A 14854-nucleotide genomic window follows, 5' to 3' on the forward strand; every position below is an offset into this window, starting at 1 on the left:
GACACTGTGTTAACAAACCTCCAGGCGAGCTTCAGTGCCATACAACACTCCTTCCTTGACCTTCAACTGCTCTTAAATGCAAGTAAAAGTACTCTTCAACCGTGCTCTTCAACCGATCGCCGCCTGCACACCCCGGCGGACTAACATCAATACTCTGGACGGTTCTGACATAGAATATGTGGATAACTACAAATACCTACAGCGCCTTGCGAAAGTATTCACCCCCCTTGGTATTTTTACTATTTTGTTATCTTACAACCTGGAATTTAAATGGATTTTGGGGGAGTTTGTAACTTTTGATTTAAACAACATACCTACCACTTTGACGATGCAAAATATGTTTTATTGTGAAACAGACAAAAAACAAGACAAAAAAACTGAAAACTTGAGCGTGCTACCTGAAACTTCTGACCCACGTTTAACAATTTAAAGGCAGTGTAAACTTCTGACCCACTGGGAATGTGATGAAAGCAATAAAATGTTAAAATAAATAACATAAATAAAATAATTCTATCCACTATTATTCTGACATTTCGCATTCTTAAAATAAAGTGGTGATCCAAACTGACCTAAGACAGGGAATATTTACTTGGATTAAATGTCAGGAATTGTGAAAAACTGAGTTTGGCTACGATGTATGTAACCTTCCGACTTCAACTGTATATCATCATGTGATCATGAGATCATGTGACAGATTATGTGACACATAGATTGCACACAGGTGGACTTTATTTAACTAATTATGTGACTTCTGAAGTTAATTGGTTAGACCAGATCTTATTTAGGGGCTTCATAGCACAGGGGTGAATACATATGCACACATCACTTTTCCATTTAAATTTTTGATTATTTTTTTAAACAAGTTTATTTTTTTTAATTGTACAACTTTGTGTATGTCCATTAAATGAAATCCAAATAATAATCCATTTAAATAACAGGTTATAATGCAACAAAATAGGAAAAACGCCAAGGGGGGATGAATACTTTTGCAAGGCACTGTAGGTGTCATGTTAGACTGTAAACTCTCCTTCCAGACTCACATTAAGCATCTCCAATCCAAAATTAAATCTAGAATTGGCTACCTATTTCGCAACAAAGCCTCCTTCACTTATGCTGCTTAACATGCCCTTGTAAAACTGACTATCCTACCGATCCTTGACTTCGGCGATGTCATTTACAAAATAGCCTCCAACACACAACTCAGCAAATTGGATGTAGTCTATCACAGTGCCATCCGCTTTGTCACTGAAGCCCCATATACTATCCACCACAGCGACCTGTATGCTCTCGTTGGCTGGCCCTCGCTTCATATTCGCCGCCAAACCCACTGGCTCCAGGTCATCTACAAGTCTTTGCTAGGTAAAGCCCCGCCTTATTGCAGCTCACTGGTCACCATAGCAACACCCACCCGTACCACATGCTCCAGGAGGTATATTTCACTGGTCATCCCCAAAGCCAACTCCTCATTTGGCCACCTTTCCTTCCAGTTCTCTGCTGCCAATGACTGGAACGAATTTCAAAAATCACTGAAGCTGGAGACCTATTTCTCCCTCACTAACTTCAAGCATCAGCTGTCAGAGCAGCTTACCGATCGTGGCACCTGTACACAGCCCATCTTCAACTACCACATCCCCATATTGTTGTTTATTTTTTGCTCTTTTGCACTCCAGTATATGTATCATCATCTGCACATCTATCATTCCATTGTTAATGCTAAATTGTAATTATTTCGCCACTATGGCCTATTTATTGCCTTACCTCCCTAATCTTACTACATTTGCACACACTGTATATAGATTTTTCTATTGTGTTATTGACTGTACATTTGTTTATCCCATGTGTAACTCTGTGTTGTTGTTTTTGTCTAACTGCTGTGCTTTATCTTGGCCAGGTCGCAGTTGTAAATGAGAACTCAACTGGCCTACCTGGTTAAATAAATGTGAAAGAAAAAAATTAAAACATTGTTGGGAAGGACCGTAAGTAAGCATTTCACTGTTGTCTACACCTGTTGTTTATGAAGAATGTGACAATTAAAATATGATTTGTAAGACAGGTGTCATTTTCATTGGGATTATAGGCTCATTCTGCATTTCCTGCTGTTATTCACAAAATTGTACTATATTGCTAATTATAAACTGGGTGGTTCGGGTACTGAATGCTGATTGGCTGACAGACGTGGTATATCAGACCGTATACCACGGGTATGACAAAACATGTATTTTTACTACTCTAATTACATTGGCAACCGGTTTATAACAGCAATAAGGCACCTTGGAGGTTTGTGGTATATGGCCACTCCCCTTTGTGTCGTGTCTAAGAACAGCCCTTAGCCGTGGCGTATTGGCCGACTCGGGCCGACTCTTTTCTCTGTATATATCAATGTTATTGCTCTTGCTGCTGGCGATTCCCTGATCCACCTCTACGCAGACGACACCATTCTGTATACTTCTGGCCCTTCCTTGGACACTGTGCTATCTAACCTCCATACGAGCTTCAATGCCATACAACACTCCTTCCTTGCCCTCCAACTGCTCTTAAATGCTAGTAAAACCAAATGCATGCTTTTCAACCGTTCGCTGCCTGCACCCGCACGCCCGACTAGCATCACCACCCTGGATGGTTACGACCTAGAATATGTGGACATCTATAAGTACCTAGGTGTCTGGCTAGACTGTAAACTCTCCTTCCAGACTCATATCAAACATCTCCAATCCAAAATCACGCCGCCAAACTTACCCTAGTAAAACTGACTATCCTACCGATCCTCGACTTCGGAGATGTCATCTACAAAATAATTTTTTTCTACTGTGTTATTGACTTGTTTATTGTTTACTCCATGTGTAACTCTGTGTTGTTGTCTGTTCACACTTCTATGCTTTATCTTGGCCAGGTCGCAGTTGTAAATGAGAACTTGTTCTCAACTAGCCTACCTGGTTAAATAAAGGTGAAATAAATTAAATAAAAAATAAAAATATACCACACTTTCTTGTGCCTTATTGCTTAAATATACTGAATCAACATATTTACTATTCGAGGGAATTTAAGGTATTAGATTTTAAATGTGTGCATAGGACTGAAATAACATTTAGATTTGTTGTTAAGACAAGTGCTACACTATCTCAAGTGATGTTAGACAGCGCCATCATTGTGGTTCACCAAACAATCATTGTGGTTCACCAACTATTTGTATATAAAAAAATCTTCTTCTTTTTTTTTAACATTCACTCACATATAACGTCTTGTGCTGGGGACAATAAAAGGACACTAAAATGTGCAGTTTTGTCACACAATACAATGCCACAGATGTCTCAAGTTTTGGTACTACGACTGCAGGAAACGTTTTAGAAAATTTGGCAGTGCATCCAACCGGCCTCACAACTACAGACCACACGTAACCACACCAGCCCAGTACCTCCACATCTGGCTTCTTCACCTGCGGGGTCATCTGAGACCAGCCACCTGGACAGCTGATGAAACTGAGGAGTATTTCTGTCTGTAATAAAGCCCTTTTGTGGGGGAAAATTTATTCTGATTGGCTGGGCCTGGCTTCCCAGTGGGTGGGGTGCCAGGCTCAGGCCCACTCATGGCTGCGCCCCTGCCCAATCATGTGAAAACCATAGATTAGGGCCTAATGAATTTATTTCAATTTACTGATTTCCTTATATGATCTGTAACTCAGTAAAATCATTGAAATTGTTGCATTAACATTTTTGTTCTGTATAGTTCACATCATTAAACGTGGGAATGAACTACAATGACCACAATGTTTATTTTACGACTGCTCCCGAAGAGAGATTAATGTTCGATTGTGAGGTGATACATGAAAATACATGATCTAAGTGATTGATAGTTTATATTCATAAAAGTATGCTTTGTTTACTTTGAACTACAAAATATTGATTTTGTCAAACAGCATAGGAGGCAGCTCTATAGAGATGATGACTTGAAATGAAATAATAAAGTAATCAATTAAAACAAGTGAAATATACAAAACAACTGATATATTTTATTAAAGTAAAGTCATGTGAATAAATGTTGGCTAGTAAGTGATAAGCAGTAATGGGCAGTCACTACTATCATGACTTTTATTAATCGTTTCATATTTTGTAATAATCTAACCGAAACCAACCTCAAAATCGCTCAGCACTATTTGCCATGAGTATTTACTGAGTAAAATCATCTTAAGCACCAGCAGGCACAGAGGGGGAGAAAGAAAGACAAAACAATTGAAAAGAAGAGGAAAAGAGACAGGTAAAGATGGATGCTTAGCCAACGAGGAAAGACATCTCCTTTTCTTTTTCAGTTTCAGCCTGAAGAAGCTTGGGGGGAAAGCTAAAAAAGTGAGTAGTTGGAGCTAGTGCATCAGAGCTCTTCAAGGATGTTGAGCTCTCCACAGATTTGACCCGTATCCTTTCTTGATTTGATTTGCCTGAAGGACTACTCCCCCGCTTAAGCCTGACTAGGAGAGGAACAAGACAAGAAAAATACTATCCCAGTTTGCCATTTACTCTTGTAACTTTTCTTGTCTCACCTAGACATGCTTTACATACAAAGTGCTGATGAGTGACCAATTTTACTGGGAAATTCATTATGCATTATTTTTCTAGCCGTGATGTGTCAACCCCAGTGAAATGTCAGAGGATATTGAGCCAGTTGGAAATGTCAGACTGGGATGATTTGAGAAAGGGAATTAGCAAGAAAAGGTAGCACAATATGTGTTAGTGTTTCTTAGTTCGGTGAAGATTCATTTACATCATTATGTTGTACTAGAGATTAAGGGTTTGGTTTTAGCTCTTTCACTATTTGCTCTGTGTCTAGTTTTATACAGCGACATTGACTGACTATATAAACTACTGCATTTACCCATCTCTCACTACGGGTTGCCATGTTAGGATCAATTTTTCAAGAATATAGATATAGTTGTTCAGTGTATATCTGGCAACCACAAAAGTAGTTTTAAACTTCAGCGAAATAGCAAAGTAAAGGACTATACTGAACAAAAATATAAATGCAACATGCAACAATTAAAACAATCTTAATGAGTTACAGTTCATATAAGGATATCAGTTAATTTAAATAAATTCGTTAGGCCCTAATCTACGGATTTCACATGACTGGTCAGGGGCACAGCCATGGGCCCACCCACTTGGGAGACAGGCTCGGCTCTGGGGAACATTCCTGAAGTCAGCATGCCAATTGCACGCTCCCTCAAAACCTGAGACTTCTGTGGCATTGTGTGGTGTGACAAACCTGCACATTTTAAAGCAAACTTTTATTGTTCACAGCACAATATGCACCTGTGTAATGTGCTGTTTAATGAGCTTCTTGATATGCCACACCTGTCAGGTGGATGGATTATTTTAGCAAAGGAAAAATGCTCACTAATAGAGATGTAAACACATTCGTACAGTCAGGGAGAGGTTGTAAATGTCAGTGAAGACACTTGCCAGTTGGTCCGCGCATGCTTTGAGTACAGGTCCTGGTAACCCATCTAGCCCTGCGACTTTGTGAATGTTGACCTGTTTAAAGGTCTTGCTCACATCGGTTACGGAGAGCATATTCACACAGTCATCCAGAACAGCTGGTGCTCTCATGCATAGTTCAGGGTTGCTTGCCTCGAAGCGAGCATAAGAGGCATTTAGCTCGTCTGGTAGGCTCGCGTCACCTTTGTAGTCAGTAATAGTTTTCCATCCTTGCCACATATGACGAGCGTCAGAGCTGGTGTAGTAGGATTCAATCTAAATCCTGTATTGACGCTTTGCCTGTTTGATGGTTGGTCTGAGGGCATAGCGGGATTTCTTATAAGCTTCCGGATTAGTGTCCCGCTCCTTGAAAGCGGCAGCTCTAGCCTTTAGCTCGGTGCAGATGTTGCCAGGAATCTATGACTTCTGGTTGGATATATACGTACCGCATAGCATCCGCGTCATCTGACCACTTCAGTATTGAGCGAGTCACTGGTATTTCCTACTTTAGTTTTTGCTTGTAAGCAGGAATCAGGAGGATATAATTATGGTCAGATTTGCCAAATGGAGGGCGAGGGAGAGATTTGTATGCATCTCTGTGATGTGGAGTAAAGCTTTTTTTATCTTCGGATGCACATGTGACATGCTGGTAGAAATGAGATAAAACGGATTTAAGTTTGCCTGCATTAAAGTCCCCAGCCACTCAGAGCGCTGCTTCTGGATGCTTATGGCCTTGTACAGCTCGTTGAGGGCGATCTTAATGCCAGCATCGGTTTGTGGTGGTAAATAAACGGCTACGAATAATATAGATGAGAACTCTTTTTTTAGACAGTGTGATCTACAGCTTATCATGAGGTAGTCTACCTCAGGTGAGCAATACCGTGAGACTTTAATATTAGACATTGCGCACCAGCAGTTATTGACATATAGAGACTCATCCCCGCCCCTCGTCTTAGCAGACGTAGCTGCTCTGTCCTGCCGATGCACAGAGAACCCAGCCAACTCTATATTATATGTGTCGTCATTTAGGCAAGTCTCCGTGAAACATAAGATATTACAGTTTTTAATGTCCCTTTGGCAGGATAGTCTTAATTGTAGATCTTCCTGTTTGTTTTCCAATGATTGCACATTGGCCAATAATACTAAGGGTAGCGGTGGTTTCCCTGCTCGTCTGCGAATTCTTACAAGTCACCCAGTCCTCCTCCCTCTTTTTCTCAAACCTTTTTTTCATGAGGATGACGGGGATTTGGGCCTTGTCTCGTCAAACAGTATATCCTTTACGTCGGACTCATTAAAGAAAAAATCTTTGTTCAGTTCGAGTTGAGTAATCGCTGTTCTGATGTTCAGAAGCTCTTTTCGGTCACAAGAGATAGTAGCAGCAACAAAATTATTTCAAACAATGCGAAAAAACAAACAAATAAAATAGCACATTTGGTTAGGAGCCCGTAAATGGCAGCCATCTCATCTGGCGCCATTAAGTAGTCTATGATGAGGTTTAAATCTCCCAGATGGAGAGTTCTACCGATGAGGACAAGTGTCTAGCCATTCAACGAGATATCATCAATGTCAACTCTAATTGAAACTAAATTACACTCCATTTACTTTTATAGTTCCCACAAGGATAATAAGTTGATCCAGGTTTCAGAACCTTGTGCTAATAAATAATAAGGACCATAGAAAAGCCTTGCATATTCTGTTTAGAGCTACCGGCATAATGATGGTCACTTGTTTGAGTTATTATTAACATCCTATTGGCATGGGGGGATGGCGGGTAAACATAGACAGAGAGACTCGGGGGCTACTGCTGTATCTCAATTGGGAATTGTATTGCCCGAGATAAAAAAATTAAGAAAGAATTGCCTACCTGCAACCAACCCATGGTAACTATTGTATAGGAATGTATAGAATAGTGTAGAGTAAACATGGCTAACAGTTTTATCCACTTTGCTGTTGCATAAAGGCATAGATTTGTTATAAGGCTTTTAGCAATATGTGCTTGAAAGCATGTCATGTCTATTGGTCAAGTCAACACAACCTGTGGAATGTATGGTTCTTTGAATTTCCTTGCCAAAGAAAATGCAAGCAGGAAAAAGTAGATGGTAATGTGTAGAAAATAAAAAGAGTGGACAATCCACTCTGGACTGGTCCTGTCACTCACCGAAAGCTGTGTAGAACTCGTCCTTTGTCAGGTGCTCGTCGTCATTGATGTCGTTGTATTTGAGAAGGTCAAACAGGGTGCACTCAGAGACATCCTTGGACAGACCTTCCTGCTTGATGACCTGCAACAGAAAAATGCATTTAGACCTTGCCTTTTAAGTGGGCCCGTATATAACTTACAGTTACACCTAAGTCTAGGCCTGGATTTTTCTGGGTCTGGGATTTTCTTTTTTCTTGTACTTTTTTCCCCCGCTGTCTCCTTTTTTGGGGGGGTTGCCGAAACTGGGAACCACTCGAGGATCTGGGATTTCTAATGTTACAGCATAGAGCATGCAATGCAACACAATCAGTTCTCTGTCTAAATATAGCACGTCAAAGAAGACATTGATTCCTCAGTAATAAGATGATTGAAATAGAGAAATATCACAACCTCTCCAGTGTTCTTTTCCAATGTCAGTAAGACCTGAATGCATTTCTTTGTGTGACACTGTAGGTGAATGTGCATTCAATTACACTGGAGAAGATCCACTGAGGTGTAAATTGTGTGCACAATACATGGTTTAGTGGAGAACAGGTGCCATCCTAAAAACCAGCCCAGATTTGATCATCTCTGCAGACATAACAATGACGACAAACTTGAAAATGATGTTTCTAACCTCAACTCAATTTGACATTAAAAGCTTAACTCTCAAGCCCAATTTCATTCTTTGTCCAATCCCTTCAACAACAAAACATGCATTCAGGTGAGAAGTTGTGGGTTGGGGGAATTGCTATTAATATTCATTTTGGGGTGGGTAAACATAATTGTACCTGATCCCAACCTTTTCTTACTAAAGCCACTTGCAGTGGAAGTTCAAATCCCCCATTGGATGCAAAATACATCTTTGAAATGTGGACTCACATTTATTGTGTTGGGAAGAAAAATGCAGTCATCACCTTGAATATGAAGATTAGGTGCTCAATTCAGTCCAACCCGAAATTGCAGTATTTACGCAGCTATATTCTCAATTGTCAAAGAAACTCACAGATTGGTCTTGGGTACTGTATAAAAACCTACAATTACTACCAGAGGGATCCCTCTCACAGCAGGTACAGTGGGGCAAAAAAGTATTTAGTCAGCCACCAATTGTGCAAGTTCTCTCACTTAAAAAGATGAGAGAGGCTTGTAATTTTCATCATAGGTACACTTCAACTATGACAGACAAAATGAGAAAAAAAATCCAGAAAATCACATTGTAGGATTTTTAATGAATTTATTTGCAAATTATGGTGGAAAATAAGTATTTGGTCACCTACAAACAAGCAAGATTTCTGGCTCTCACAGACCTGTAACTTCTTCTTTAAGAGGCTCCTCTGTCCTCCACTCGTTACCTGTATTAATGGCACCTGTTTGAACTTGTTATCAGTATAAAGACACCTGTCCACAACCTCAAACAGTCACACTCCAAACTCCACTATGGCCAAGACAAAAGAGCTGTCAAAGGACACCAGAAACAAAATTGTAGACCTGCACCAGGCTGGGAAGACTGAATCTGCAATAGGTAAGCAGCTTGGTTTGAAGAAATCAACTGTGGGAGCAATTATTAGGAAATGGAAGACATACAAGACCACTGATAATCTCCCTCGATCTGGGGCTCCAAGCAAGATCTCACCCCGTGGGGTCAAAATGATCACAAGAACGGTGAGCAAAAATCCCAGATCCGCACGGGGGGACCTAGTGAATGACCTGCAGAGAGCTGGGACCAAAGTAACAAAGCCTACCATCAGTAACACACTACGCCGCCAGGGACTCAAATCCTGCAGTGCCAGACGTGTCCCCCTGCTTAAGCCAGTACATGTCCAGGCCTGTCTGAAGATTGCTAGAGAGCATTTGGATGATCCAGAAGAAGATTGGGAGAATGTCATATGGTCAGATGAAAACAAAATATAACTTTTTGGTAAAAACTCAACTCGTCGTGTTTGGAGGACAAATAATGTTGAGTTGCATCCAAAGAACACCATACCTAATGTGAAGCATGGGGGTGGAAACATAATGCTTTGGGGCTGTTTTTCTGCAAAGGGACCAGGATGACTGATCCGTGTAAAGGAAAGAATGAATGGGGCCATGTATCGTGAGATTTTGAGTGAAAACCTCCTTCCATCAGCAAGGGCATTGAAGATGAAACGTGGCTCTTTCAGCATGACAATGATCCCAAACACACCGCCCGGGCAACGAAGGAGTGGCTTCGTAAGAAGCATTTCAAGGTCCTGGAGTGGTCTAGTCAGTCTCCAGATCTCAACCCGATAGAAAATCTTTGGAGGGAGTTGAAAGTCCGTGTTGCCCAGCAACAGCCCCAAAACATCACTGCTCTAGAGGAGATCTGCATGGAGGAATGGGCCAAAATACCAGCAACAGTGTGTGAAAACCTTGTGAAGACTTACAGAAAACGTTTGACCTCTGTCATTGCCAACAAAGGGTATATAACAAAGTATTGAGATACACTTTTGTTATTGACCAAATACTTATTTTCCACCATAATTTGCAAATAAATTCATAAAAAATCCTACAATGTGATTTTCTGGATTTTTTTTTCTCTTTCTGTCTTTCATAGTTGAAGTGTACCTATGATGAAAATTACAGGCCTCTCTCATCTTTTTAAGTGGGAGAACTTGCACAATTGGTAGCTGACTAAATACTTTTTTGCCCCACTGTATGCTTTCACTTTTCACAATTAGAAGTGTGTGGGCATGGGATGAACATTGTAAATACATTATTTCTGCCCGATGTGGGATTTAAACTCACAACCATTGAACTGTAAACCAACTGCCATAACAGACTAAGCCACCAATCAATCATAGCGTTTGGAAGAAGAAAAAAATACTACAATTTGACATGACCACCATTGTCATTTATTTCTTGTTGTGATGGATGTAGCTACTGATATACATGTGAATCTACATAGCCTACATGTTTATTTTCTTCATATTCGTAAAAGCACATACATTCGTATGAAACGGCAAGCAAAAACATAGAATTTGGAATTTTGTGGAACGTCAGTAGTCTAGTCAAGGAAGCATCATGCAAAATATAATGGCACATTCCACTTACCAAGACCATTGCCAAATAAGGTGCGCTGTCACCTAATTGTATAGTTAGCCTTGAGGTGGTACCACCCAGCACATCTAGAAGAGAGTGTATTTCATACTGAACCCCTCCCTTGAGATGACGTGAAATGATTATGTTTTAGTCATTATATCTGTTTGGGCTTCTTGCGGTCCGGTCCATTTGCATTCTACAAATTGTTTCTAATTCTAATTACAAATTATTTGTAATTATGTTCAAGGCCCCCTGACCATCCGTTCAAGAAAAGATCGGCCTGCGAATAAATCTAGATGATCCCTGGCGTAGAGGCACCTTCTCAAGATGTCACGCCTGCTCCCGCTCCCGCTCCCTGGCGCTCGAGGGCGCCAGGCTACCCGTCTTTACACGCACCTGTCACCATCATTACACGCAGCAGCGCTCATTGGACTCACCTGGTCTCCTTCACGTGGTTGATTGCCCCTGTATATCTGTCTGTTCCTCGGTGGTGTTCCCTGTGTCCGCATTAATTGTTGTTACGTGTTCCTGTTCCATGTCCGTCAGTTATTAAACCTTCCCTTCCCTTCCTGTACCTGCTTCTTATCTCCTGCGTCGATCCTTTCCCAACCGCTAGGGTCAATAAGAGCTAGATTTACTACTAAAAGACCAAAATATATCACTTTTGCAGCAAACTATCACAATGAAGACCAGCATTGACGTGTTTCACTATAACTAAGCCTAAAACATCAGTTTTTCGATGAAAAAAATGTTGTTTTTTTTACATTAAAGTTACTCTTTAAGTCTTACCTTGTCCTAGATAGTCTATAGATCTCTTATTTCTGGAAGTAAATAGTATTATCCCGAGGAAACCCCTTTTCATGCTGCAAAGACTCTCTTGTTATGTTTTATATATGGTTTGAAATATGACAAGTTGGATCTACAGTATCTCACCGTCAGGCTGACTTTCACTCATCCATCATTCTAGATCAGCTGTCATGAAGCTTGACAAAATATGACAGTGTTGGGAAGTACTGAAGACTGTATTTTGCAGTAGCTTGGTGGAAGTTGAACACAATTCAAATCTTGGTAGTGTTTTCTGTAGTGAATTACTTTTTGCCATGTAACTAACTACTGAAACTACACTACTTTTTGGGGCAAAAAGAGAAGAAAATAATGGAGAAATAGGCAATAATTTATTTTATTCTTCAGCTTCAGACCTGCCTAATTCTCACTTGAAACCGTTTTTGCAATTTGACATTTCAGATTTAGATATGATCATATTTCCTGAGGTAGCTTGAAAACTATATAATTAAAAAAAAAAATGTATTAAGGGTAGCTTTTGTTTAGCTTAACTTCTTCTAGTGTGAAGTAATTGGTAGTTTGGTCAACTATGATTTCAGAGTAGCTTCCCCAGCACTGCTGCCTAATGTATCATCATCAAGTATGTCTTGTTCTTTGCAACTTTGCCTATGCTTTCTGAACTCTTACTGAACTACAAGTGTAAACTATAAAGAATTATCAAAATGTTTGTGATGATTCAACCTCGTATGTTGATTTCAAAAACGTCCTTAAAGCCATCTGTGCATGATAAAGTACCAGAAATGTATTTCCATTGACCTCTATCACTTCACAGTACATTACAACACTTGCTATAAGCACTCATAAAAGTGTACCCATCCTTTAAGACAATTTATAAGAATTGGCAATTGAATGCATTCATAATACATTAGACACAGTTGGTTCAGAGAAAGTGTTATAAAAAAACAGGGCATTCCAAAGTATTCCCTGCTTTTCTGAACCACCCCATGGCGGACGGATTGATTTAGGGAGATGGTAATATTAGAGGGAGCTGTGAATCACCACAGTCTTTGATGATTCTCACACCATCTCTTAAATGTTTTATGTACCGGCTAGAAATCAAACCATCTTTACCTTGCTCTGTAGTTGATGCTCGGGTTTGATGTACCGGAGGAATCGACACTATCTGATTGCGTCAACATAGAGAAGGGGGTCAGTGTCTGAAGATAGAGTGTACCCACCTGACCCTTCTTCCACTCAGAGCTGAAGACACACACATACGCATGCACAGACATATTGAACACACACAAACACACACGCGCACAATCTATACCAAGCGTTAACCTTTGAACTAAATGTTTCACATTGTGTTTGGAATGCTGCCAGAGTCCGTGTCAAATTAACACCCCATTAACTTGATGTATTTTATGTATTTTACTTAACCTTTATTTAACTAGGCATGTCGATTAAGAGCAAATTCTTATTTACAATTAACAAATACACAAATAGAAAAGTCGTAAATGAGGGCTGAAATGATTGGTCACGTCAAATTTGTATAATTTAACCTGGCAAAACAAGAAGAGCGAAGAATTTAGGATTTCAGTGGTTGAATTCCGGACTTCTGAGATGTGGCATAGTTTTGAGGACCTCTGAGATGTGACATAGTTTGAGGACTTCTTGAGATGTGGCATAGTTTAAGGTCAATTGTGTCAACGTCTGATATTCAGAATTAATGACCGCAGTGCTTTTGTAGACAAGACAAAAACATTGGGCTTAGAATAGCTACTACATATTCTGCATGTAATACCAGTTTGTACTGTATATGTACTGTGTTACCATTGCCATATGTTTCAAGGATTAAGAGGGACCTTAGCATTTTCTGTGAGGAATGACTTAAAACCAACATGGCGTGACTCAATCTGCGCAGTGGATGTTTGTGGACAGACTTTGACATTAAAACACCTGGATAGACGATGGCTCATAGCTTTGTGTCTAGCCCTTAGTGTCATCAGTAATGTAATACTTTTGGTACCCATGGTAACTACCTGAAGCAACTTACCAATGTATCAACAGGGAATATTTGCATAGTCAAATAAAGCCCAACACAACACTACAATTTCTCTTTCGTTATGTATTTCGCCCGCTGCTCGTCGATTTATGCTCCCATCCCCTAGCTGAAAGCATTGCTGTTATGTAAATATATATATATATATATATATTTATAGTTAAATATCAGAGTTGTTGGCTGTAATCAAATGGGGCACTGGATTCAAAAGAGTGAATGCATAAGAATATGAATCAAGCTTGTTTTCTATCTCACATCAGTCTAATAGAGACAGGAGTAATCAGAGTGCCACTGGATATATTAATATGAATCAAGCTTGTTTTCTATCTCACATCAGTCTAATAGAGACAGGAGTAATCAGAGTGCCACTGGATATATTAATATGAATCAAGCTTGTTTTCTATCTCACATCAGTCTAATAGAGACAGGAGTAATCAGAGTGCCACTGGATATATTAATATGAATCAAGCTTGTTTTCTATCTCACATCAGTCTAATAGAGACAGGAGTAATCAGAGTGCCACTGGATATATTAATATGAATCAAGCTTGTTTTCTATCTCACATCAGTCAAATCAAAATCAAATCAAATCAAATTTTATTTGTCACATACACATGGTTAGCAGATGTTAATGCGAGTGTAGCGAAATGCTTGTGCTTCTAGTTCCGACAATGCAGTAATAACAAGTAATCTAACTAACAATTCCAAAACTACTGTCTTGTACACAGTGTGAGGGGATAAAGAATATGTACATAAGGATATATGAATGAGTGATGGTACAGAGCAGCATAGGCAGATACAGTAGATGGTATCGAGTACAGTATATACATATGAGATGAGTATGTAAACAAAGTGGCATAGTTAAAGTGGCTAGTGATACATGTATTACATAAGGATACAGTCGATGATATAGAGTACAGTATATACGTATACATATGAGATGAATAATGTAGGGTAAGTAACATTATATAAGGTAGCATTGTTTAAAGTGGCTAGTGATATATTTACATAATTTCCCATCAATTCCCATTATTAAAGTGGCTGGAGTTGAGTCAGTGTCAGTGTGTTGGCAGCAGCCACTCAATGTTAGTGGTGGCTGTTTAACAGTCTGATAGCCTTGAGATAGAAGCTGTTTTTCAGTCTCTCGGTCCCAGCTTTGATGCACCTGTACTGACCTCGCCTTCTGGATGATAGCGGGGTGAACAGGCAGTGGCTCGGATGGTTGATGTCCTTGATGATCTTTATGGCCTTCCTGTGACATCGGGTGGTGTAGGTGTCCTGGAGGGCAGGTAGTTTGCCCCCGGTGATGCGTTGT

At 39.9% G+C, this 14854-nt stretch overlaps 1 protein-coding gene across 1 annotated transcript in view; it reads right to left on the reverse strand.

Annotated features, from left to right (window-relative positions):
- The window catches only part of LOC139391249 (follistatin-related protein 5-like), a 162510-nt gene that overhangs the window by 52399 nt on the left and 95257 nt on the right, over positions 1-14854 (reverse strand). Inside the window, exon 6 of the mRNA XM_071138901.1 lies at positions 7621-7741. Within this exon, the coding sequence (XP_070995002.1) occupies positions 7621-7741 (121 nt within the window). The remainder of the gene's footprint in view (positions 1-7620; positions 7742-14854) is intronic.

Source organism: Oncorhynchus clarkii, chromosome 31 (genome assembly GCF_045791955.1).
Source record: "Oncorhynchus clarkii lewisi isolate Uvic-CL-2024 chromosome 31, UVic_Ocla_1.0, whole genome shotgun sequence".
Taxonomy (NCBI): domain Eukaryota; kingdom Metazoa; phylum Chordata; class Actinopteri; order Salmoniformes; family Salmonidae; genus Oncorhynchus; species Oncorhynchus clarkii.